Source organism: Ascaphus truei, chromosome 5, assembly GCF_040206685.1.
Source record: "Ascaphus truei isolate aAscTru1 chromosome 5, aAscTru1.hap1, whole genome shotgun sequence".
In the NCBI taxonomy this organism is placed as follows: Eukaryota; Metazoa; Chordata; class Amphibia; order Anura; family Ascaphidae; genus Ascaphus; species Ascaphus truei.
The window spans coordinates 42,338,021-42,363,308 of NC_134487.1; the positions used below are offsets into that span (position 1 = coordinate 42,338,021).

At 41.5% G+C, this 25,288-nt stretch overlaps 1 protein-coding gene across 7 annotated transcripts in view; it reads right to left on the reverse strand.

The window, feature by feature from the left end:
• Positions 1–25,288, reverse strand: part of LRRK2 (leucine rich repeat kinase 2) — a 162,707-nt gene that overhangs the window by 78,267 nt on the left and 59,152 nt on the right. For 6 of the 7 annotated variants that reach the window (XR_012801632.1, XM_075599741.1, XM_075599744.1 and 3 more), the window contains 10 exons: positions 23,343–23,470; positions 22,931–23,064; positions 21,121–21,265; positions 17,480–17,619; positions 17,198–17,326; positions 16,617–16,787; positions 6,660–6,939; positions 4,578–4,766; positions 3,558–3,673; positions 164–230 (listed from right to left, as the gene is read on the reverse strand). Coding sequence is in view for 6 of the 7 variants with exons in the window: in XM_075599741.1 (XP_075455856.1) it covers positions 164–230; positions 3,558–3,673; positions 4,578–4,766; positions 6,660–6,939; positions 16,617–16,787; positions 17,198–17,326; positions 17,480–17,619; positions 21,121–21,265; positions 22,931–23,064; positions 23,343–23,470 (1,499 nt within the window). In the remaining variant the exon portion in view is untranslated. The remainder of the gene's footprint in view (positions 1–163; positions 231–3,557; positions 3,674–4,577; positions 4,767–6,659; positions 6,940–16,616; positions 16,788–17,197; positions 17,327–17,479; positions 17,620–21,120; positions 21,266–22,930; positions 23,065–23,342; positions 23,471–25,288) is intronic. The other variant, XM_075599742.1, reaches the window with a different exon arrangement.

Below are 25,288 nucleotides of genomic sequence, written 5' to 3' on the forward strand. Positions count from 1 at the left end.
TGCTGTCTCTGTGTCCCCACGCCTTCCAGCATTCCAATACATTTCATCCCTCCTCCCAATTATTTCTACTCTCTGTCGCATAAAAACAAAGCAATTCGTTGAAGTATGAATGCACTGGATTGCAAAAAGTGGAATTAAAAAATATATTTAAAGAATGGCTTACCTAGATAATCAATTGGAGGAAAATCTTTTTTTCGTTGTACCAAAGATTCAGAATCTCCACATGGCACCTATTAAAGAATAAAATAGATAAATGGGAATCGGGTATAATAAACACGCAGAAATAACAAATCGTGTGGTATGGCACTCCACCTAAAGTTAAAGACTTGCTTATGCAGATCTTTGGGGGTTTAAATTGTCCATCTGTGTATGTGTAAGCCCTGAAGAAGCACTCAAGCATATCCAAAAATATTACATTTATTAAGCAATATCTTAAAATACACACAACAATTTATAAAAAAAATAGCTGAGGAAAAAAAACCTTGTACCTAAACGGACTGCCTGTAAATATATAGTGAATATATAATAGGAGCAAAATATCTAAAGATGTAACTACTAGACACAGAGTGAATGAATAAACTATTGCATAAACAATGTTCTTACTAATCAAGTGGTATCAGGTGAAAAAATATTTCGCCCTACCCCCTATAAACACCGGCCGGTGTAGAGAATACAATAGTGAACAAGACATCCCCCAACAACATACATATGGGGAGTAGGGTGAAATATTCTTTCGAAACAAAAAAATCAGGGTGGGCGCAAAATAATAATGTGAATAAGTGCAATATAAACATTGTAACCATAAAAACAGTGTTAAGTGAATAAAGAATGCACAAATTAGTGACTATGCAATGATAAGTGAAATACTTGTGCAAGAAAAAAAATGCAGCTCTAAAAACCCTTTTAGTGGATGGTCTGCAGACTCCACTTCAGTAGATATGGTTTTCCAGGAGGTAGGGGAGCGCAGGAATCAGTGTATCTGAAATATTCTTTCACCTGATACCGTTTGATTAGAAGGAGCATTATTTATACAATAGTTTATTCATTCAATCTCAATGTCTACTAGTTACATCTTTAGATATTTTGCTCCTATTGTACTGTATATTTACTATACATTTACAGGCAGTCAGTTTAAGTACCGGGGTTTTTTTCCTCAGCTATTTTTATTAATGGTTGTGCGTATTTTCACATATTCCTTAATACATTTAAAATTTTTGGATATGCTAGAGTGCTTCTTCAGGGCACTGTTTGTTTCTTCTTTTCATATATTTTTTGCCCTATAGCACCGTCAGGGGTGACATATTTGTCTTTATAAAAAAAAAAAAAAAAATCTCCTGACTATATATATAATAAATAATAAATGTATTTACATTTGCATATTTGCTTTGCTGTGGAGGGTTTTTGTCACTTTTTTTTTACTCACCATAACTTAACTCAGTATGGTAAACCCCATCCTTTAGCTTCTTTGCGTACCCAGTTAACCAACCCCCCACTGATGAGACCCATTAAGGTCGAAACAGCTGTCTGTGGGTGGGTTTTCTGGGTATGCACCTTAACCCTGGCTGTGCTCAAAGCTGTGACCATGCAGCAAGCTTAAGCCTATAGGGAACCATGTTAAAAATGGTTATTGAGGCAAAAAGTGACACTGTGTGCTCATTTGCATGTCATTTCCCAGAATCCCTTGCTGCAGTGGAAGTGCTGTATGCTGGGTGATGATGGGGAAAGGCGGGGTTGCAGACCTGCCTAAGACATGCAGATGAGCATACAGTTATATTTGCATATTTGCTTTCCTGTGGAGGGTTGTTGTCACTTTGTTTACTCACCATAACTTAACTCAGTATTATGGTTTAGCCTATCCCATAGCCTCTCTTGCATTCCCAGTAAAGCCAACCCCACACTGATGAGACCCATCAAGGTCGAAACAGCTGTCTGTGGGTGGTTTTGTGGGTATGCACCTTAACCCTGGCTGTGCTCAAAGCTGTGACCATGCAGCAAGCTTAAGCCTATAGGGAACCATGTTAAAAATGGTTATTGAGGCAAAAAGTGACACTGTGTGCTCATTTGCATGTCATTTCCCAGAATCCCTTGCTGCAGTGGAAGTGCTGTATGCTGGGTGATGATGGGGAAAGGCGGGGTTGCAGACCTGCCTAAGACATGCAGATGAGCATACAGTTATATTTGCATATATATATATATATATATATATATATATATATCTTGGGTCCCCCGTCTGTCCCCTTACCTTTCCATAGGCAGCATAGGCTGGGGACAGTGCGGATACGCAGTAGCAAGTGGCGGCCATTAGGAGTATAGCACAGCAGGGGAACTACAAGTCCCAGCAACCTCATGGGCTGCAGACCACATGCAGCCAGGCAACCAATAGGGCTGAGAGATGCATGGCAGTTACAATTCTGACAGTTGGGGTTCTGACAGTAAGAGGGACTGACAGTTGGAGCCAGGACAGAGAAAGAGAAGGTAGAGTCTGGGTGCCAGTGGCATCCAGACTAGGCCAGATTAACCCTTTAGGTCCAAGATGGCCCCACTCACCTAATCAGATTGTGTCTGCTACAGGGAATCCCCTAGCTAGGGACATTTCCCCTGTAGCTGTATACAGTTAGTGTTTAGTGCCATTTAAAGATGCCGCACAGCGATTTGCAGACTGTGGTCTGAGGCAGGACCACCACCGCACTATCATAGACTTTCAAAGGTGAGACCCTCCTACCGGGTGCTGGAGCACCTGGGCAGGTACCTTCACAGCGTGCACCAACTACAACACTTTCAGTTACTGTGGGCAGCGCTGTCTCACACATTGGGTGGGTTGGCTCTTGTGGACACCAGGGAGGTTGGGTGCCCAGGGGCCCCTCAGTGTACTTTGGGGAAATCCCATCAGGGGTGGACACTACGGTTGGAGGGCACGGTGGGGCTACGGCCGTGCGAGGCCTATATTGTATGTGGGTTAATGATATATCTAGTTGTACCTGTGTTCAGTAAACTGTTATTAAATACAAGTGTGTGATCTTATTGCATTGGGTCCTGTGAAGGGGTTTTCCGGCGCTGTTAGGATCCCTCACAGGTGGAGGCGCTGTCACCAGACGGATCAGGTACATCCCGGGCTCCCAGCAGCGGATGTTCATGCCTCCTGTGAGCCACATGTAAAAGCACCATACACTCAGTAGCTGCCACATTTCCCATAGGGTGGGGGAAACAACGCTAAATATATACATGCATACATACAGCTCAACCCCCTTATAACACTGTGCTTGGGGTCCAAAGAATCACATCGCGCTATAAGCGGATCGCGTTAGAAATAATGTACAATTGTATGCGTTGTACAGTAAAGTATTTAAGATACCACTAATCGTGTTGTAAAGTATTTATAAATACAAAAATTGGGAGCCACGCTTGCATCGCGTTACAAGAGGATCTGCGTTGTAACGGATCGCGTTATAACGGAGTTGAGCTGTACATAGTAAAATTATTATTGAGGTGCCAAGAGAGGGTGACATCATCCATTTCAACGGAGTTCTGAACACACATACATTTTTCATAAACCATACCAAAGAGTAGGAATGTCTTTGCCAGGATGTCCCATTATCCAACTTTGAATAATCTTTGTGCATATCCAGATTGCCAAATGAGTGAGACTTTTTCATTCGATGTGATCCTTCACTTCCTGTAAGAATAAAATTGCAATCACAAAAAGGTAAAATATTCAATCTGTACTTTTAGATAGTTCTTTAAGGCACTGCTGTAAGTGAAGGGACAGTCAGCATGTGCATTTAAAAAGCACCTACAAGGCCAGGTTACAAAACTTTAGTTATAGATTTCATGGTTTGCAGTAATAGGTGTAACCTTAAAAAAAAAAAAAAAAAAAAAAAAAAAAAACCCTTATCAAAATCTTCCTTCTAAGTTGGCAATTACAGGCAGTTGCGTATTGAGCTATTATGGTCTTACAAAAATTCATCAAGACTGCTAAAAGTCATTAACGAAGCAAAAACATGTGAAATCTTATATATTTTTTAAATAAATCAGTTTTGTCGTATTAGATAAGTGACCATTTTTTTAAATTCAACTCTTAATGCCATTTTTAATGAGTTTTAAAGCATTCTTTGATTTCTATTGCCAGTTTTAGCCCACCTCCCAAGCAGTGCAAGATCTTTGCAACACTTTCCTGTTTGTGATCATTTGTTGTCAATGTTCTGAGCAGTTTGAGCTGTAATAATAGATAATGTTACCTTCGTAATACTGTATAAGAATACATTGTAGCTGCTGAGTTACACAGACTGAAGGATTGATTGAAACTGAAAGGCAGCCATTTAGTTAGGCACACAATCAGGATTTTGACAAATTTATAACAGGGGCACCAAACGATTGCCAGCTTAGGTAAAAACGTAGAATTATACATTGCCACATACTTGACATATAAAAATTAGAAATGAGAAAAAAAAAGAGGGGGGGGGGGAGAAGTATCGCTGCTTTAACTACCAATTACCCAACATTTCATCTCAACAATAATCATATTAAAAAAAACAAGTTAAGAACATTGGCTTTAGAGTATAAGTATTTTTTGCACGCACCTTCACTGTCTATGTCATCACTGTATGGTAATCCAACATCGTCAGAAACATCAGGCATTAGGGGACAGTCGTCCCCTTTATCATGCATATCTTCCGTACAACCGAAGCCCCCAGAAGATCGGGAGTCATCCGCTACAATATTCTTCCTCTGATATCGCAAAACCGTCCTTGCCAATATGGGGCCTGAATCTAGGAGACATTTGAATCCATTTCTCAATAATAGTTGTAACATTAACTATTCAAATAAACATCCCATAAAAACCACAAGGACCTGCAGCACGAAGTAACCCTTTTGCTGCTAATTGTACAACAGAAATGGCTAAGCATGTCCAACAAAAAAAGATGAATGCTTTGGTTTTGTTTTCTCCCCGCCCCAAAGAAACCAAGTACTTTAATATTTTGGGTTGAAAAATATAATAAATGGTCTTCATGCTATTGTGTAATTACTGTTTAATGTTAAAATATTTTAGGTTCCATTAGACCCTGCACTTTTATGGGGTCCTTCACTAAGCTCCATACAAGTCAATGAAGGGTAACATCGGTTTTTGTGCTAAAGGCCTATAAAATATGAATTTACTGTAGAACTGGCTTGGTCTGAAAGATGAACCTAGGTTTTCAAAGCTTTCCCTGCTCTACTAAATTCCCAGAGTTGGGTACACGAGTCTTTGTTTTCATACTGGGAGTTCAGGGCTGACTTTGTGCTAAAACAGAAAAACTAAAATATCCTACAGTATGTAACTTCAACTTATGTGATTGTGAACATTAAAAAGGTAACATTGAGAGAGTGTGGGAACCATGGAGACACTATATAGGGGGCATACATTTCTCCAGGGGACTCTCCAAATTTAGAGGGACAACAGATTAAAGGGGACATGGTAGACTAAAATATAAAACAGGAGGGCAACTATATGGGCTAGAATTATACTCACAGAGAATGAAAATGGAAAATGGATTTGAAACAAAACATTAAACATAACTGGAAATGTATGTTTATTCCACTAAGACGCCAGAACTGATATACTATATTTAATCCTAACATTGCTGAATACCGTATATATATGTAGTGTATTGTATTATTGCCAAAGAACGTTGTTTTTGTTTTTATTATAGTGTTTTATTTCATAGAATTTAATTTTAAGTATTCATTGGCTCACATATGTAAGTACATGTCTGTAATTGAAGTGTCCCTTAGTTACCCTATTCTGTTTTCTGTACGCCTTCCCTAACCCCTTGAAGAAAAAAAAATGGAAGGACGAACAAGTTCACATAAAAAAAAAAAAGTAACAAAATTGTAATTCTCATTTCACACCCCACAATAATACTAATGAAATAATATTGAACAAAATGTTATAATTAAGCCTTTACTGATAAGTCATTTTTTAGTTCAATTTATATCAGATATATTTACATAATGGTATTTGTATATCAGTTTAAAAAGCATGTTTGAGCTGGAATTTAAGGCTGAGTGAGAGAATTGCTATATTATAACTGGAATAGAAGAGGAAGAATAAGGTTTTCAGAGTCGGGTCCTAAATACTCAATAATTCAATTAAAGCTGCAGTTCAAGCTGCCGTTTTTAAAATATATATATATATATATATATATATATATATATATATATATATATATATATTTTTTTTTTTCCCATTCAATATGTGCATCAATACAATCTGCACACTGACAAGTGATTAGCTAAACTGCAGATCGATCCGTTCTCCTGTAATCGATCGCTTGCTCCGGGTTATGTAGTTCCTGGAATATGATTGACTGGGCAGTTACTAGATTCAATTGGTGCACTGCTAGAGAGAGGGCGGGTCTCAAGAGCCAGAGCCTATCAGAAGGAGAAAGGGGCTGTCACTTTAGAAATGCTTCCTACATTAGAAACATTAAAAAATGTCTTTAAAACATTTTTTTAAATGCCACAAGTATTTTCTCGTAGTACAGAACTGATTTATTAAAGAACACACACATGTAGGATATTGCTTGAATTGCTGCTTTAACACCCAAACCTTTGTCTCTACATGAGAAAAAAAAATCAGATACATGATGTTTCTGTATTAAAGGAGGAGACATGAAACATACCTTTCTTCCCTTCTTGATATACTGTTGCTTGTTTTAACGCAGGCAGTTTTTCTGCAAACAGAGGGCTGAGCCATGATGGTTCTATTCTGCCCATATGAAAACCTCCTAGACATATACTGTTATTGGCCACATCTAAACCAAGTTTTCTTAAAAGCAAGCCAATGATCTGGTTATCGCACTTCTTAATGCTGACATGTAGAGCTGTCCTGGCATCTTGCTCCCGAACGCCATTATTTAACAATAGCTCCACCAGTTTGGGATTGTTTCCTTTTTCACAAACCTATTCGAAGAAGAATCAAAAAGACGTATGAAGGAGTAACTGAGAAAGGCTGAACACATTTCTACCATTTCTACCATTTCGTCACAGTACAAAACGCCTAAGAGGTTTGTCTGGATTGCAAGCTTTAGATATAGAGAAGCATTTTAAAGCTGCAGTTCAAGAACCGTTTAAAAAAAAAAAAAAAAAATATATATATATATATATATATATATATATATATATATATATATATATATAAAAATTCCCATTCAATATGTGAATCAATAGAATCTGCACACTGACAAGTGATTAGCTCAGCTGCAGATCAATCTGTTCTCCTGTAATCGATCGCTTGCTCCGGGTTATTTCATTTAGATCTTGCACAGCATTTTGGGCAATGTAGTCCTGGAATATGATTGACTGGGCAGTAGATACAACTGGTTCACTGCTAGAGAGAGTGTGGGGCTCAAGAGCCAGAGCCTATCAGAAGGGGAAGGGGTCTGTCACTCTGGAAATGCTTCCTACATTAGAAACATTAAAAAGGTCTTTAAAACATTTTGTTTAATGCTACAAGTATTTTCTCATAGTACAGAAATGATTTATTAAAAAAAAAGCACATGTAGGATATTGCATGAACTGCTGCTTTAAGTATAATCACTAAGAATTAGGTATTGCATCTCATTATTTTTTTTTACTAAGTCACTAAAGCAATTACAGTAATGTTAAGCCGGTTTTACGCACGTTAAAAGCTTGCCATTAGTTTTAACAGCTGTTATTCTTCATTACAGGCTTAATCATATTCATTCCATATTCACTGAGCTCTATTAAGGGTAACGCTGTGAAACAAAGGTACCTTATTATTTTGATTGAGTGGAGAGACAGCATTTAGCATGTACTGTAAGTAGAGTCCTGATTAACCAACCTAAAACGGGACTGATAAGATGTTGGATAACTGAAAATGACAGATAAAAAGTATTATCTGACATCTGCGACCCCCCTCCACCTTCTTCTCACTTATCAGGCTTCGGTGGAGCAAGGCAGCAAGAGGAGGAAGACGGTGGATGGCGGCAGAAGAGGAGGACTGAAGACCACGGGAGCGGAGTAGTACAGGAGGAAAGCAGCTGGCGATGGGAGAAGAGGACCATGTCAGCGGAGGAAAGGAGTTAGACATCGGGCGGCGGCAGCAGATGACCATGAGACCATGTGAGCGATGCAGGAGCAGGGCAGCGCAGGAGAACGGCCGGGGAGGAGCACACCGTCTTCCGGTGTTCATCGCTGTTAAAGCGTGCACCTCCCCGGCCGTTCTCCTGTGCTGCTCTGCTCCTCCTCTGCTCACATGGTCTCATTGTCTTCTCTTGCCGCAGTCGCTATCTGCTGTCCAACTCCTCTGCTTCACTGACATGGTCCTCTTCTCCCGCCGCCAGCTGTCTTCCTCCTGTGCCGCTTCACTCCTGTGGTCTTTAGTCCTCCTCTTCTGCCACCACCGCCCACCGTCTTTCTCCTCTACTGCCCTGCTCCACCGAAGCCTGTAAGTGAGAGGGGGGGAAGGGCGGGGGGGGGGGGAGGTGTCGGTTAAAACGAATGTCGGATAACCGAGACTCTACTTTATTGATGTATATAGCGCCATCCATGTACATAGCGCTTTACAGCAGTAATGCACGTGACATAATAGGAATAAGCGCTTCAACATTAAAGTAACATTAGGAAAAGGAGTCCCTGCCCTGAAAAGCTTACAATCAACTTACAAAGAAGAACTTACAGAAACAGAAGGAGGGTGTTATCGTAAGTGCATCTGCAAGGGGTCAAGGTGAATGCATATGAGATGTATAGTTGCATAGAGGTGTGTTTTAAGATGGGCCTCAAAAGGTGGAGTGGGAGGGTGCTAGTGGGATATTAAGGAGAAGGGAATTCCAGAGGCGTGAGGGAGTAAGTAAAAACGGTTTAGGCGGGAGAGGGCTTTAGATACAAAAGGGGTAGGCAGAAGACATTCGTGAGCAGAAAGCAAGAGTCGGGCAGGTATATAGCAAGAAATTAGGGCTGGTATGTAAGGAGGGGCAGAGGAGTATGTAGCCTTAAAAGAGGTGGAGAATTTTGTACTTTGTATTTAAATGGAAGCCAGGAGAGCGATATCCTCAGGTGAGATGCCGAGACAGATTTAGGAGTAAATTGTTTCTATCAGCAGCATTTAAAATAGACTGTAGGGAACACAGGTGAGAGGCAGGATAGTAGGTGGTTACAATAGTCCAAACGGGAGGGCGACAGAGGAAAGGGCATATCTTTGCAATGTTACAAAGGAAAAAATCAACAGGTTTTAGCAACATTGTGAATGAGAGGAGAATATGAGGGAGGAGTCATATGTGACACCTAGGCAGAATGCCTGCGATACCGAGTATATGATAGTGCTGCCAACATTAATGGAGAACGGGCAGTAGGGCCAGGCTTGGGAGGAAGTATGAGGAGCTCCATCTTTGACAGGTTAGTTTGAGTAGTTGAAAGGCCATCCAGGATGATATAGCGGAGAGACATTCAGAGACTTTGGTCTGTACAGCAGGTGTAAGTCCAGGGGTTGAAAGGGAAATTTGTGTCATCAGAATAGAGGTGATATTTGAACCCAAGAGATGTGATAAGGTCACCTAGAGTGTGTAGAAAGAAAATGAGAAGAGTTCTCAGGACTGTCACCTGGGGTACACCCACAGATAGATTGGCAGAGGAGGAGGTGGTGTTAGCAAACAAGACGCTGAACGTACGATGGGAGAGGCAAGAGGCAATCCAGGAGAGAACTGTGTTACGCTACCAAGATTATGGAGAATGTGAAGAAGAGGTTGGCCCACAGTATCAAAGCTGCAGAGAGGTTGAGTAAAATGAGCAGAGTGTAATGAGTGTAGTAGCCATCCATTGGTGAAGGCCAAAAGAGTAGGTTAGTGAGATAAAGCGGGAAAATCCAAGGGAGAGAGGGGTCATAAATATGGCCGTTGATGTCCCCAAAGTAAAGAGAATGGGAGTCAGAGTGAGAAAGAAGGAGAGCCCAGAGTCAGAGTCAGGGAGAAAGACAAAGCCGGGATGAGTAGAGGTAAGTGGGTGATAGATGGCTGCCACCTGGAAAGGGAGAAATGCTCAACAGTGTGAGCCTCAAAGGAATGAAAAGAGAGGGAGGAATAGCAAGGGTTTGGTAACGGCAAATTGAGAAAAAGAGGAGCCCCATGCCTCCACCCCTACGATCATGGCAGGGAGGGTGGGAGAAAGAAAGGTCGCCATAACAGATGGCAGCTTGCAATGCAGAGTCAGACTGAGTGAGCCAAGTCTCGGAGCGAGAAAAATAAGTAATGTACAGACAGAAATGGTACAGGTGAAAAGAAGAGGGATGGAAGGTTGAAAGGGCATGGGTATGAGTTTGGAGAAGTTTACATCACAAGTAGGACAAAAATGGATGTGGAGGCAAGGACAAGAGCATGTAGAAATTAGACAGGGATCAGATTGGCAGAGATATCACAAAAAGGAAGGAGGGGAAGCATGGGAAAAAAATAATGGGAGGAGGATTTGTAGGGTTGTGTTTTAGTGCAGGGTGTATTGCAGAGTAGTGTTAAAAGGCACAGACAGGAAAGGAATTCATGTGATCCCGAGAAGTGGAGAATGAAGGAGAGATGGAGATATATGAATGGAGTTGGAGCAATAATGTGAATGGTAGAAAGAAGTGTAGTTTGGAAAGAAGTGAGGTTAGAGCAAATACAAATACAGCTCAACCCCGTTATAGTGTGATCCACTATAACGCGGATCCGCTTATAACTCGGTTTGAGCATGAACCCTGAATTAAAAAAAACAAAACAAAAAAAAACTCACAGCATCCTGCATACACTCACTGCACACTACATACACTCACAGCACACAGCATACACTCACTGCACACACACACAGCACACTGCACACACTCACAGCATCCTGCATACACTCACTGCACATGGCATACACTCACAGCACACTGCACACACTCACAGCACCAGCACACACAGCACACTCTCACCAGCACACTGCTCACACTCACAGCACATTGCATACACTCACAGCACATTGCATACACTCACAGCACATTGCATACACTCACAGCACAGCACACACAGCACAGCAGACACAGCACAGCAGACACAGCACACACACAGCCCCCCCCCTCCCTTTGATGTCACAGCCCTCCTTTGGGGGCATCGTGGGGCTGCTGGGGTGGGGGGGGAACGTTGCAAGGCTGGGGGATCGGCGCAAGGCAGGGGGGTCGGTGCAGGGATCGGCGCAAGGCTGGGGGGTGGGGGGAATAGGTGGGGGGGGACCGGTGCGAGGCTGGAGGATAGTTGCGGGGATCCGTGGTTGGATGGTGCGGAGCTGCTGAGGGGAGTGCGGGGAATGCTGGGAGAACTACAGTGGCTGCTAGGGGACATGTAGGGCTGCCGGCGCCTCACTCCACCTCCTCCCCCCTCCCGATCGGGCGCGACGGACATTTTTTTTAAAATTAGCGCGACCCCAGTTATAGCGCGGTCGGATCGGGTGGCCCCCGAGGACCGCACTATAACGGAGTTGAGCTGTAGTAGAGGAAGCATGGCAGTGATATTAGTGCTAATTTAGTGTTGAGAGCTTGGTGAGGGCTGGGCATTGTAAATTACATTAGGATAACGGTAAAGCACAAGATGTGAGAAATACACCATTTATGAATGGTGGTGCTCTATAATGTTGATAAGATTGCTGAGAGGGGGCACGCCCGACATCACTGCGGAGGCACGCGAGCTAGGGAAGCTCCGTGCACTCCGCCAACATAATAAGTAATAAACCCCGATCGTGGCTCAGATCAGCCCCGCAAGACGCTGCGCCGCCCGGGGGAACCTACAGGGATGGCAGCAATGAAGACGCCGAAGCCGGGGATGCCCGATCTCTCCCGCTATAGCCTGTGGCAGCGGAGAATAGGCTCAAAGATGGCGCCGTGGAGCGCACGGGAGCGTGCAGCCACAACAACAACCAGGGAAGGTGAGTAGCAGGCTTCAGGATCTGAAGGGGACTTGTAAGATAGAAAGGCCACCCTGAGAAACTCGGTGGAGAGGGCTACAGCAGGAGAAGAGGTAGTGGGGAGAGCCATTCCTGACAGAGAGCCAAGTATGGCAGAAGGAGACACAGTAATTGCCAAACAAGACCTCCAGTACATGCTGAAAGAAATGCAAGCAGGCTTTCAGTCAGCTCTGGATAGAGCAGTAAAGGAATTTAAAGCAGAAGTTTCTTTATTGGCTAAAAGAACTACGGAGCTTGAAAATAAAATGGACATTTCTTTACAAAATCAGGTAAATACGGATGATGAGGTCTTGCGTCTCAATGAAGAGATAAGAGCCATGAGGGATGGTATAGATGACCTAGAGACCAGGGATTGAACGCAGAATTTACGAATCCGCCACGTCCTTGAGTCGGTCTCCGTAGAAGCCCTCCAGTTAAACCTTAAGAGACTGTTCCCGTCAATTGAACCCCGGTTAGAAGATGGCGATCTCCTGATGGATAGAGCTCACAGAGCCCTAGGACCGAGATTCGAAGACCCGAAAAGAAGTTGAGATGTAGTCCTACGACTCCACCAATATGCAACCAAGGAAAGGATTATAAAAGGGTGCAGAAACAGCGGCTCAATTGAATTTGAAAACAATTCCATCCAGATTTTCCAGGATCTGTCCAGGATGACAATTGAGAGGAGGAAAGGGCTGCGTCTAGTGACGGCAGTGCTTCAGGAAAAGGGTATTCGTTACCGGTGGGCCTTTCTGTTCCATTTGGTGGTAAACCATAGAGGCAGACAGGTCACCCTTCGTTATCCCGAGGAATCAGCGTCTTTTCTATCGGCACTGGGTCTGACTCAGAGCAAGGGTTCAGGTCAGTACCAAAGACCCCGAGAAGATAACACGGATGACGAACGATCGGCTGAGGGTGCAGTTGCCCGAAGATAAAAGATTCAAGACTGACTGTGGCATTGAGGGTCTCTCGACAAGTCCGTGGCCATCACCTTGACCGGCGACACGGCAACCCACGGAAAGATATCCCGGATGTGCAGCTACATTTGTTTTCTCTCTTCTTTCCACTTTCCTCCCAGTCTCCCTCTATACTTTTTCTAATCTATTACAGGGACTATTTAAAACACGGTTTGGAGTCGGCTGCCTGTTTCTCAGGTGCCGGTTTGCTACAGCTGAACAACGGACGAAACCGGTGAATACACAGATTGAGAGTCCCGGCTATGGGTGAGGGGGCCTTGGCCGAAAGACTCCAGCCATGCGGAGGCGCGCTGAGGCTGAGGGAAAGCGTGTACTTTCCCTGGCCTTAGTTCGCACGCCGTCCAGGGGCCAGTGACGTCACGGAGCTGGTTCGCCCTCATTTCGCGATTAGAAATGCTTTCTCAAGGCTTAGTTAGTGTCAAACAGCTGCCAGACAGCTCGCGTGTACTCTGTTCTTTGCTTGTACTTAGCAATTATGATGAGACTCACACCACTCAACGTTATCACCTTGTGACCTGTCTGTTACTCTGGACAGGCTATCAGCTAGCCCTCCTCCTATACCAGTGCATACCTAATTACCACTAATAGGGAATACTGCATATCGGATCCCTGGGAACGTTTTGATCTAATATACCTCAAACGTTCCCTCTATTATATTGACCCGGAGTATCTTATATACTCATCACAGGGTTTATATATATGTGTGTCAATTGTTGAATTTTAAAACCCATTATTTTAATTAGTTTAGCATTAAAGATTATTTTTAAATATTTCATTATACATTTAGGGGATACTGAGTGCTTCAAGTGGGTTCTTGCTCCTTCATTATTTACTCTTTTATATTCTAATCAAGCTGTGGTGAGGCCGTGATCGGGGGAGGTCGATCAGATAGAGGCAGTTGGTGGAAGCTCTGCATGCCCGACGTCAGGTCGCCCCCTGTAGGGCCATATGCCCGCTAGGCCACATAGGGTCTGGCCGCAAACTTGGGATGAGTGGCTGGTTTCACTCATCTTATCGTTTAATATTTGTTGCTTTCGTTTTTCCCCAAGTTCCCGGAGGGGGACAGTCCCTTCCCTTTGTTTTTTTATCCCCTTTTGTACCCTACAACCATTAACGTTTTTCGCTCACAACTTTCGCACGAGAGAGACACGACATTAGAAACGACAAGTCAAGTACCATTGAAGTTAGTATCCCTGAATGTTAAAGGTCTTAATAGTAATGTTAAACGTAGACAAGCCCTAAAAGAATTTAGAAATTTGAAAGTTGATATTGTCTTTTAACACGACACACTTCGATACCCAGGAACCCCCAAATACTTTTAGCAGGACATATCCTATTGCATTTTATTCGTCTTTTAACAGTAAGAAAAGGGGGGGTTGCGATTTTGATAAAACAGGATATCTCGTTCCAGATACTGGAGGTCAAGAAAGACCAGTGAGGGAGGTCATGGGTGGCCCATGGTCTTCTCTCAGGCTAACATATTACACTAGTGAATATATACGCGCCTAACGAGGGACACATTGATTTTCAAAGGGAAATATTGGAGTCAATGGGGGATAATCAAGAACAGTTATATATTGTAGGAGGTGACTTTAATATGGTCCCGGACCTGGATGTGGACAAGTCCACACATCCAGGGCATTCACACTCTGCAATGACATACAGTGTAGCAAAGCAATTTAGATTGATAATCAAAGAATTTGGTCTGTTGGACACCTGACTTTGCTCGCATAAAGGGCAGAGAGATTATTCCATCTATTTGCCCCCACACGATTCGTATTCTAGAATCGATAATATTTTTGTATCTCCAAATATACTAGAAGTATTAGTCCATTCAGATTTAGGGCCTATTACATGGTCGGACCACGCCCCGGTGGAATGCTAAAGTCCCGGGCTTGAACCAGATTGAGGATTATCTGAGAGATTGTGCCCTCCCGAAATTGACGGAGGAAGATCATAAGATTTTAAAAACGCAACAATAACTCCGGTAGACTTGGGTAGAGCGGTCAGTTCTTTGAAACCATCGAAAGCACCGGGCCCAGATGGTTTCTCAAATCTTTACTACAAAAATGTTATAGCAATTTTAGGACCTTGTCTGTTAGATCTATTTAATGATATTCTCAGTGGAAAACAAATTCCTCCACAGATGACGAAAGGCAATATAGTGGTGATACCTAAAGAGGGAAAGGACCCTTTATGTTGTAGTAGCTACAGGCCAATCTCACTGCTTAACAAGGATTTGAAAATCTATAGCAACATTTTAGCCAACAGATTGAATTTAATACTCCCAAAATTAATTCACTACAACCAGGTGGGATTTGTGAGCGAGCGCCAGGTGTCAGACAATACAAGAAAAATTATTAATGTTATTGATCAGATACACAAATCTAAACTGAAAGCTATGCTGCTGAGTCTAGAGGCAGAGAAAGCATTTGATAGGATAAGGTGGGACTTCCTAAATAAAACATTAGAGGCATTTGGATTTTACAGAGTTTTTTTTTAACAGGCAGTCCGTGCCCTCTATCAGTCACCATTTCATATACTAATAGGGATTCTCTACCACTGCACCATAGGATTGATGTGATGTCATATACTCTATTATCAAACTTAAATTCTAGTACACGTTACTGAAAGGCAGTTCTGTGCAGTACAAGTTACGTTTGATAATAGAGTCCAATGACATCACACCAATCCTATGGTGTAGTGGTGGAGAATCCCTAACAGTGTATGAAGGGTCATACCAAGCAGGAATCAAACCCATGACCCTCCATACACTGTTAGGGATTCTCTACCACTACACCATAGGATTGGTGTGATGTCATTCGACTCCAATATCAAACAGAACTTGTACTGCACAGAACATTCCCAGGTACCGCAGAGGTTTGTTCCCATATATCTCCCCACATGGAGCGTTGGCTAATCGTTCTCTCCTCTCTCGCAAAAGCTCAGTTTCAGCACCTGGCTGGGAGTAATGCCAAGACTTGCATAACACGGTTATCACAAAACAACGTTGCTTTAACCACACGCCGAGTTCGACTACACATATTACCTTAGTGAATAAGGCAGTAACTCATGGTTAGTGTCTGGTCCAGTTTAGTTCTATTTACGTAGCATAGGGTCTGGATGTAAGGGTGTGTAGGGTGCTGCAGACCCCATGGGTTTATACATTTTTACATTATGGTAATGAAGGTATGTAACCAATTATTGATACTAAAGCAACTCCACCCCAAAAATAGTTCCTGCACTCCTGGTGCTTAGGAAATCTAGGTCAATATGTTTCAGCTTGCATTCTTTGCCATGGTAAAAAAAACATTAAAAATAAACGGCTTGCTTTTAATGTGAGAGTTCCATTAGGAGAAGAGTTAACACATTTGGAAATGGCTTTTTTAAAGCAATGAATCACATGTCAATTACGACTTTCTCTGTTCCCTGCGGCCATTTTTAATTCCTGAATATCCCGGTACAAGGCAATAATTATTTCCCAAACTGAATTCAACAAGAAAAAAAAAACTCTTCTTCCAGTTCAGAACGGCAGAAAACAAAAATATGGGGAAGATTTCTGCTTTAGTTTACATGCATGAAAAAGTTTGTTTAACCACCATTAGCAAAAACAATGAGGAAGATCACACAAAATATTGACCAAAAAAAAAAATGTATCTTCACGTTTCACCAACTAAAACTTTGCATGTCTTACAGTACCTGAACTATTAAGGAAGTGTACTTTGTTTTCTTATTAACATCTGCTCCCAATAAAAGTAAGCATTCCACTATGACGTTGTGATTTTCAGCACATGCTTTCTCCAGTAATTTGTTTTTTAATTCCTCATCAGAAGTCATTTCAGCAAAGCATCTACAGCACAAGCTCTGAAACTAAACCAGAACAAAACAGCATTCTGAAAAACAATGAACAAATAAAGCAGTACTTGTTTGAAGTAAACAAAGCACCTTAACTAATGCTCATTGGTTTTGTAGTTGGCTAATGTAGTGTAAATAGAATTGTACAAATATTTTTTTTTAAGTCTGACATTGTAACTAACGAACCAATGGTTGTTGGCAGGTCTGCAAGAGAAGTCTGTGCCGATTCTGAATGATATCATGAATACAAATCAGGTTAAAAAAAAAAAAAAAAAGTTGTAGCCTCATTCATCATTGAGTGCCGAGACCAACAGTGTATGACCATTTGTAAGGGAAATGTGATTTTCTTTGTACTCTAAGCATCTCCCCTTTGGTCAGCACAGACACAAAAAGGAGTATAGTGAACAAAATAAGAAATACAGTACCTTCTGCTCCCGTCTGTTGGCCAAACACATGGATATCTGGTAGAAAAGTACTGTGTCAAATGCCTCTAGTTCCAAAAGCTTTGCAAAACTAGGTGATAACTTGATTAATGTTAAGGCAGTCCAAAATCCCTAAAGAAAACACAAATTAATTGTAAAATATAACATTAAAACTATAAAATTACTCACCAAAACGCATTTACAATATATAAATCTGAGATATAAATATTTTTCTAAATAGAAATAGATTTTTAGGATGATCCCCATCTTTTCTGTAAAACATACCTGCTCTTGTATTTTGATGTCCTCCTTATACCGTTGCAATGTAGGGACTAGGTGTGTTGACAGAAGGTGCATTGTTTCGATGCACACAGTTTTTTTCGTAATCAAAGATGCAAAAAGAGATAATCCAAAGTACTGAATTTCTAAGAGATGACAATGCAATTAAGGTCACAAGATGAAATGTTAGTAGAAAATCAAACCAGAAAATCTGGGTTTAACCATTATATTTCAATCCGTCTTCATCTAGTAAAGGTGCAGTCCCATTCAGTGCCAAAATAAACCAAGGGACATCACCTGTTTTGAAAGGGTTAAATATGGGCGACCGATTTCTGACTTTTTAGGCAATGCAGTTTATTATCAGTAGTCTTTAAAAAAAAAAACTAAATATATATATATAAATGTATATATATGTAAATATATATGTAAATACAACTGTATGCTCATCTGCATGTCTTAGGCAGGTCTGCAACCCCGCCTTTCACCATTATCACCCAGCACACAGCACTTCCACTGCAGCAAGGGATTCTGGGAAATGACATGCAAATGAGCACACAGTGCCACTTTTTGCTTCAAAAACCATTTTTAACATGTATATATATATGTCACTTAGTTTGTTAACCTGGTCAGCCGAATTTTAAAGATGCAATCCAGGCCGTTTTACTTTTTCATTTTTTTCTACTGGATTGAAGCAGGGGGTTTTCAGATCTGAACCCAATTAATTTCAGCTCGAGGGACCCCGTTTCTGGAGAGATACTTACCTCCGTAGTGGGTGCCGATAGCCACTCCAGAGTTCACATTGTGGCTGATTGTCAAAGCTCCCGGGCTCTGTGGGCCAATAGGAAGCTGTGATGTCATCAGGTTCAGCTTCCTATTGGCCCATGTGACTGGGCGCTTCAGACTGCAGAAAACTGCAGAGATACCAGTACCTCCTTTAGAGGTAAGTATCTCTAGAAGCAGGGAGTTCCAAGAGCCAAAACGAATCAGCTCCGGAGATGCTTCAATCCTGTATTTCAAAATAATGTTTAATGGTGGTTACATTCTCTTTAGCCACCTCCTTTTGTCTGTGAGCATTGGTCCTTCAAAGCAGCAACTCTCCTAGAAACCTGTATGAGTTCAACTTATATAATGTTAGTATCTTCTTAATCTTTAGTTTCTGAGGCTACCACTGCAGTGGGCTCTAGGAAGAGGTTCATTTTAACCTCCCAGACATTTAATATTTCCTATATCTCCTTGGAGTGTCAGATTTAAAAAAATAAATACAGCTTTGGAAAGGGCAAGACGAGATCTTATAAAAGTCAATTTAAAAATGTAATGCAAAATATGGAGTTCAGGGCAGGCGGCTGCTTTAACACTTAATTGACAACCAAATTCTGAGTACTAAAAAGAAAAGGCACAATAGCCTATGTTTTATTTGTTTTATTGCAGAAATCTGCTCTATCTACACTACATTTATCTGGACGTGGCCTGAATTTGGAGGTCGTCTAGAGTAGGACTGTGTCACCCCAAGACTCCCCAGTTTCAGAAAATCTTATTCAATGAAGGGCACTTGCTCTATTTAAAGATGGCTGCTGTATAGTTTCCTGCCTCTGGCCCTAATTATTATGTAAACAGCAATAGCACCAATTTATTGCAATCGCACAGAAGACCACTGAAGTCAATGGGGCTTTCTATGTGAAAACAGCCAGTTGCCATTTTGTAAGATTGGTGATGTAATTTATAGAGATCCTCCAATGTATTGCACATAAACATAAGTACACACCTGCAGTTCTTGCAGTGCTGAAATGAGATACTACCAAGAAATTCCTATTGAAAGCGTTCACAGCTCACCACATACACAAAAAAAAACAACAAAAAAACACATTTGTTCAGTAGGTACAGCTTGTCTGAGAGGGCCCCAAAACATGTAGTGTACCGGCTACAAACATACTGTTGGAGACAGGGCAGCGGACAGCTTTCTTGGGGGATCGGGAAATTAGTTTCCACCAGGGCCCCCAGTGTTGCAAGCCCTCTCTTTCTCTTACCCTCCCTCTCACACACCTCCTTGCTCTCATCCCTTGTTAAGGAAATGTAATGGTAAGATGTTCAAAAGAAAGAAAAGTGTTACTCTTTGTGACTGTATGTTTAATCTTTTCTTTATAAACCCAGGCTGCACCTCCTCAGTGTCCTGATGGTCTGTTGGCATAGATTATACAGCCTTGAGGGATGATTTCATGCAGGGCAGTGTTATTAAAGTCATTTAACCAGGTTTCGGCGATTGTAAGAATGGTTGGAGAAAGAGTAGAGATTAGGTCATGGATGTGTACAGCATTTGCTGGAGCAGAGCGAGCGTTAATGAGGCAGATGTCAGTATGGATATTTGGTTATCTATTCTGGTTTTGCTGGGGACAGTCGATCTCCTGACGGAGAAGCGGCACACTGGTGGGTCTTCCAGTAACCGCAGTCCGGCTCCTCAATGCGTCCCTGGCCTCGCCACTTCAGCTGAGTCCACCACGGACGCCAATCCCCAGCTCTCCTCTCACTACGGACACTGATGAAGAATGAAACTCCACCTCCGCTCTACGCCCGCTGCCAGCCCACCCAACACTTCACGTAGCCGCTTCCAGTCCGCCTGCCACTTCACAGTGTTCCCGGACACCACCCACACATGCTGCCTAATATCTGGACTGCCTGACACTGCACCACTGCCTGTGACCACTGCCGCCCCACAGGGCGAGCCAAAACGCCATGCCAACGCCACCAACCTCCTCCGGACGACTTGGCGTCTGATGTCACTTCAAGCCTGAGTGGGAGTGGATTGAGCAGAAGATTTGGGGGGGGACTGCAGCTGACGGTGGGGGAAGGGGTGGGATGGATGGGGCTCAAATGGTACAGGGCTATAAGTTTACAACACCAGTGTGGAATTGTGAGCTCAGCAAAAGTTTTCCATTAATATGAATCTGCATATAAAGATGCTAGAAGATCCAGACAGAGATCCACCTCGCTTAACTCCTGTATAACTATCAGTCCGTTATAAATGTTTCCTTTGAAATCCTGTGCTAACCCCTAGCTGTGCTCCCCCATATTAGTTACTGTACAGTTCTATACTCCTGACTAGTCCAATGACCACCCATTAAACAGCCTCATTGCATTACCGACATGAAATACATATACATAGTGCCAAAACAAAGTATTATTGTCATATGAATCCCATACAAGTGTAACTATAAGGTCTTGAGTTTTTTTTTAAATAATTATACTTTGTAAAGCAGATGTTTGGTCGAAAAACACCAGTGTGTGGTTGAAACCTATTCCAGCTTCACATTGCAAATCAACTATAACCATCCTCACACTAATGAGACCCAAAAGGTCAAAACAGCTATCTGTGGGTAGGTTTACGGACTATGCACTTCTTTAACCTAGACTGTGCTAAAAAGCTGTGTAATATGGCAGGCATAAGCTTATGGGGGTCCATGTTAAAATGGACATGAAGCAAAAAGTGACACTGTGTGCTTATTTGCATGTCATTTCCCAGAATCCCTGACTGCAGTGGAAGCACTGTATGCTAAGAGATAATGGGGAAAAGCAGGGTTGCCGACCTGTCTGAGACATGTCTATGAAGTGATTATACAAGTGTCTGTAGAACTGAAATGCCAAACATTATTCACCTCGGTTTCCAGGATACATCTGAAGCGTATGAAGTATGGTATCCATAGCACCCTGATGTGAGAACAGCTCCAGGGCACCTGAGCATTCAGCTAAACTCCCAAGAACCTTCAGACCACATTCTTGAATAGCAGGATTTCCAACAAACTAAAGAAAAAATTAATTAAATGAAATGAAACTTGCTGCAAACACTAATTATTATATAACTGAACATAAAAAGAAAAGCCGCTCTGGAAACTAAAATAAATGCAACCCACTAGAAATTAAAGAAATACTAACAAAATACTACAAATGTAAAAAATGTTAGCTCTAATAGTGCGGTAAGGTATATAATATAGAAGAAGAAAAAAAGGGGAGAAAAAAAAACCTCAAAAATAAGCACTCTGGGTATACCAAAAAAATACAAAAAGTTTATTTCGACAAACTAAAACATAAAAAACACTAATGAACGCCCTCTAATTGACATAAAATAAGAGACAGAGTAATCTGCATGATAAACTCACATGCTACAACAGTCCCAATCCTGGGTAAATACAATAAAGAAGAAAATCTTAGTCTAGAAGTAAATAAAAACTCAGCAGGGAAAAAAAAGTAATTATTCCCTGCAAAAGTCTGGACTGGCCGGTCTAGAGAGATAACAATATCCCAGAAAGGTACCTACACGCAAAAAAAATATATGAAATAAAAGTACACTTAATATGTAAATATGCTAGGAATACCCTTAATATGCACTAGTTATGTACTATACCGTTGTTAATCACTTATATACAAAATGCACATAATATACATTGAATACGTGTGCCCATGAAATTAATGTGTGTGCCCATGAAAAGAGTACTACAATACCACCATAATGCAAGGCAAGTCCAACGGTATGAGAAACATCAGTTGAGGTTCGATCTCCAACTACAAAAATGTAATTGCCACAGACTCGAACAGGCAGAGACAATACATTACAGGCGTGCACGCCAATGTGCATCATGCATCATCCAGGTCAGAGAGGACGTAGCTAAGGCCCGCCCCAATGCGCGTTTCGCCATGGCTTCTTCTAATGAATAATTATTATATATTAATCTTTTTCTAGGCAGGACTTCATTGTGCTTGTACTACTGAATACAACACTGCAGGCACCTTCAGTGCTATATGAGAACTCTGATTACGCTGTAATTCTGTATTCTGATATTTTGCCGTTTCTTTTGTACTAACGACCAATTTAATACACCTAACATTTATAACAACTTTTTAAATTTAAGTACGAGGTTTTAACTTTTTTTCTGGTAAAGGGGCACTTTCGTTCTTTTAAGGAATGTGAGGGCCACATATTTGTTTTTTACAGAGGAAGAAAAAAAAAGTTAGCCTAACACTACTCTTTGCCATCAACAATAACCACTGGATATTCCATCCATTGAATGGAAACATCCGCCACCACCTTGCATTCAAGCAGCTTGCAGCTATGGGAAAGAAGGCAGAGGAACTACAATTAAAGGAACGCAGTGTCTAGGTCATCTGAGAAAATGCTTAATATATAGTTTGTGTAGGTGGAAATACTGTACATAAAAAGCATGCCAAGTATTTGAAGCCTGTCAATTCTTCGCTGTTACAGCAGATGGACGTCAGAAGTAAAAAAATGATGGTATTTGCCCACCTTGGGGAAAGACCATCCCGTATTAATCATGGGAATATTAAAAACACATAATAGAATTATTTATCTTTGCAGTTGATGGCAAATGTGAAAGCAAAGGAGTCAAATCACAGAATGATGCAACTTTTAAGCACCTTTGCAATGTGCTGAATGTGGGGAGTTGTACGTACTTTATTCAGCGCCTGCAAGACTAAATTGTGAGTTCCTTCCAATAAACATTGGTTCTTTATCACCTTCAGTGGGAGATTTAAGCAAGCAGTTCCCATTGAATCCAGTGGACCGTTTTGCCGTTTTAATGTTGCATCTAAAAGAATACAAAATGAAAAATACAACCAAAAGCATTTAATGAATTGTAAACATTTATGAAACATGATCAGTGCTTCAAATATAAGGCATAACGGAGTTTAAGTAGATACTGGGATAAGTTTCCAAAATACAATGGCAACTAACAGGGAAAAAAAATAATCTTTATACAAGAGATCCTTTTCAAACAATGAGGCTGGCCACAAGAGGGCAGGTTAGTTCTTCTCTATGGGATGAATTTTTCCCAGATACCACAGTATTAAAGTCAAATGCACTTACCATCAAACACAATCTGTAACATGACACGCAATGCCCCTAGCTGGACAGAGGGCACTTTCTTGTGCTTCTTCATTGCATTTAAGAGCCCTGTTACAGTCACTGTCATTACATCCAAGTTAAGAGAGCTACTAAAAAAAAAAAAAAAGAGATTAAGCATTTCATTTTTATATATATATATATATATATCAAGTGGAAATATAACTGTATGCTCATTTGCATGTCTTAGGCAGGTCTGCAACCCCGCCTTTCACCATTATCACCCAGCACACAGCACTTCCACTGCAGCAAGGGATTCTGGGAAATGACATGCAAATGAGCACACAGTGCCACTTTTTGCTTCAAAACCATTTTAAACATGGATCCCTATAGGCTTAAGCTTGCTGCATGGTCACAGCTTTGAGCACAGCCAGGGTTAAGAGGCATAGCCAGAAAGCCCATCCACAGACAGCTGTTTTAACCTTAATGGGTCTCATCAGTGTGGGGTTGGTAACTGGCTATGCAAAGCTGAAGCAATGAGGATGGGTTTTACCATACTTAGTTATGGTGAGTAAAAAAAAGTGACAAAAACCCTCCACAGCAAAGCATAATGGAAATATAACTGTATGTTAATTTGCATGTCTTAGGCAGGTCTGCAACCCCGCCTTTCACCATCATCACCCAGCACACCCACTGTAGCAAGGGATTCTGGGAAATGACATGCAAATGAGCACACAGTGCCACTTTTTGCTTCAAAACCATTTTAAACATGGTTCCCTATAGGCTAAAGCTTGCTGCGTGGTCACAGCTTTAAGCACAGCCAGGGTTAAGATGCATAGCCAGTAAATATATATCAAATAAAAATATGACTTATGAGCAAATTCACATGTCTGAGACAGGTACACAACCCTGCCTTTCCCCACTATCTCTTAGCATACAATGTTTCCACTGCCCACAACCAGGGAGTCTGAGTAATGACATGCAAAGGGTCATACAGTGTGTCACTTTTTGCTTCTTCCCTATTTTAACATGGAACCCTATAAGCTTATGCCTGCCACATTATAATAATAATAATTATAATAATAACAATAGTTGTTTGCTCTTGTATAGCGCTGCTAGTTTTACGTAGCGCTTTACAAAGACATTTTGCTGACATAGACCCTGCCCCGTAGAATTTACAATCTATGTTTTTGGTGTCTGAGGCATAGGGAGATAAAGTGACTTGCCCAAGGTCACAAGGAGCCAACGCCAGGAATTAAACTGGGTTCCCATGCTGCAAACTCAGTGCCAGAGTCTTTACTCACTGAGCCACTCCTTCAGCTTCTTGTAGCATTACACAACTTTTCAGCACAGCTTGGGTTAAAGAAGGGAAGAGCTAGTAAAACTACTCCCAGACAACTGTTTTGGTCTTTTGGGTCTCATCAGTGTGAGGATGGTTTACTGGGCTTGCAATGTGAAGCTGGGAGTGGCTACAACCAGACAATGTTGGCATTATCATTGCATTGTTATTTTCATTACAAAATATTGGGTTATCAATTACCTTTTTAGAATAACCTGGTTAAATATGTATACAAATGTTTGTTTTGTTTCTATCAAACACAATATAACTAAATGTTAAAGCATGAACAAAGAACTATATTTCTTAAGTACAGTATGTAGTATGTGAACTTGTAGGATACACATTAGATGGGAGACAGACAGCACTCGATGCTCTTTGTGAAGAAATCCCCTAATGGGTAGATGATGGATGGATAGATTGTAAAGAGAGAGATTTGAACATTGCAATTGAAATTCTGAGTAGAAAACACACAGTACTGTAATGTGGTACTTGCCAGATTTTTGTTGATCCCTTGGGTCTCATTATATTGCATATTACTATAGTCTTGTGCCCACCCCCTCTATTCCATTTCTATTTTGGAGGGATATTTGTAGGGACACAATCCCTTTGTGGTTGTGGCTAGTAGACTTTG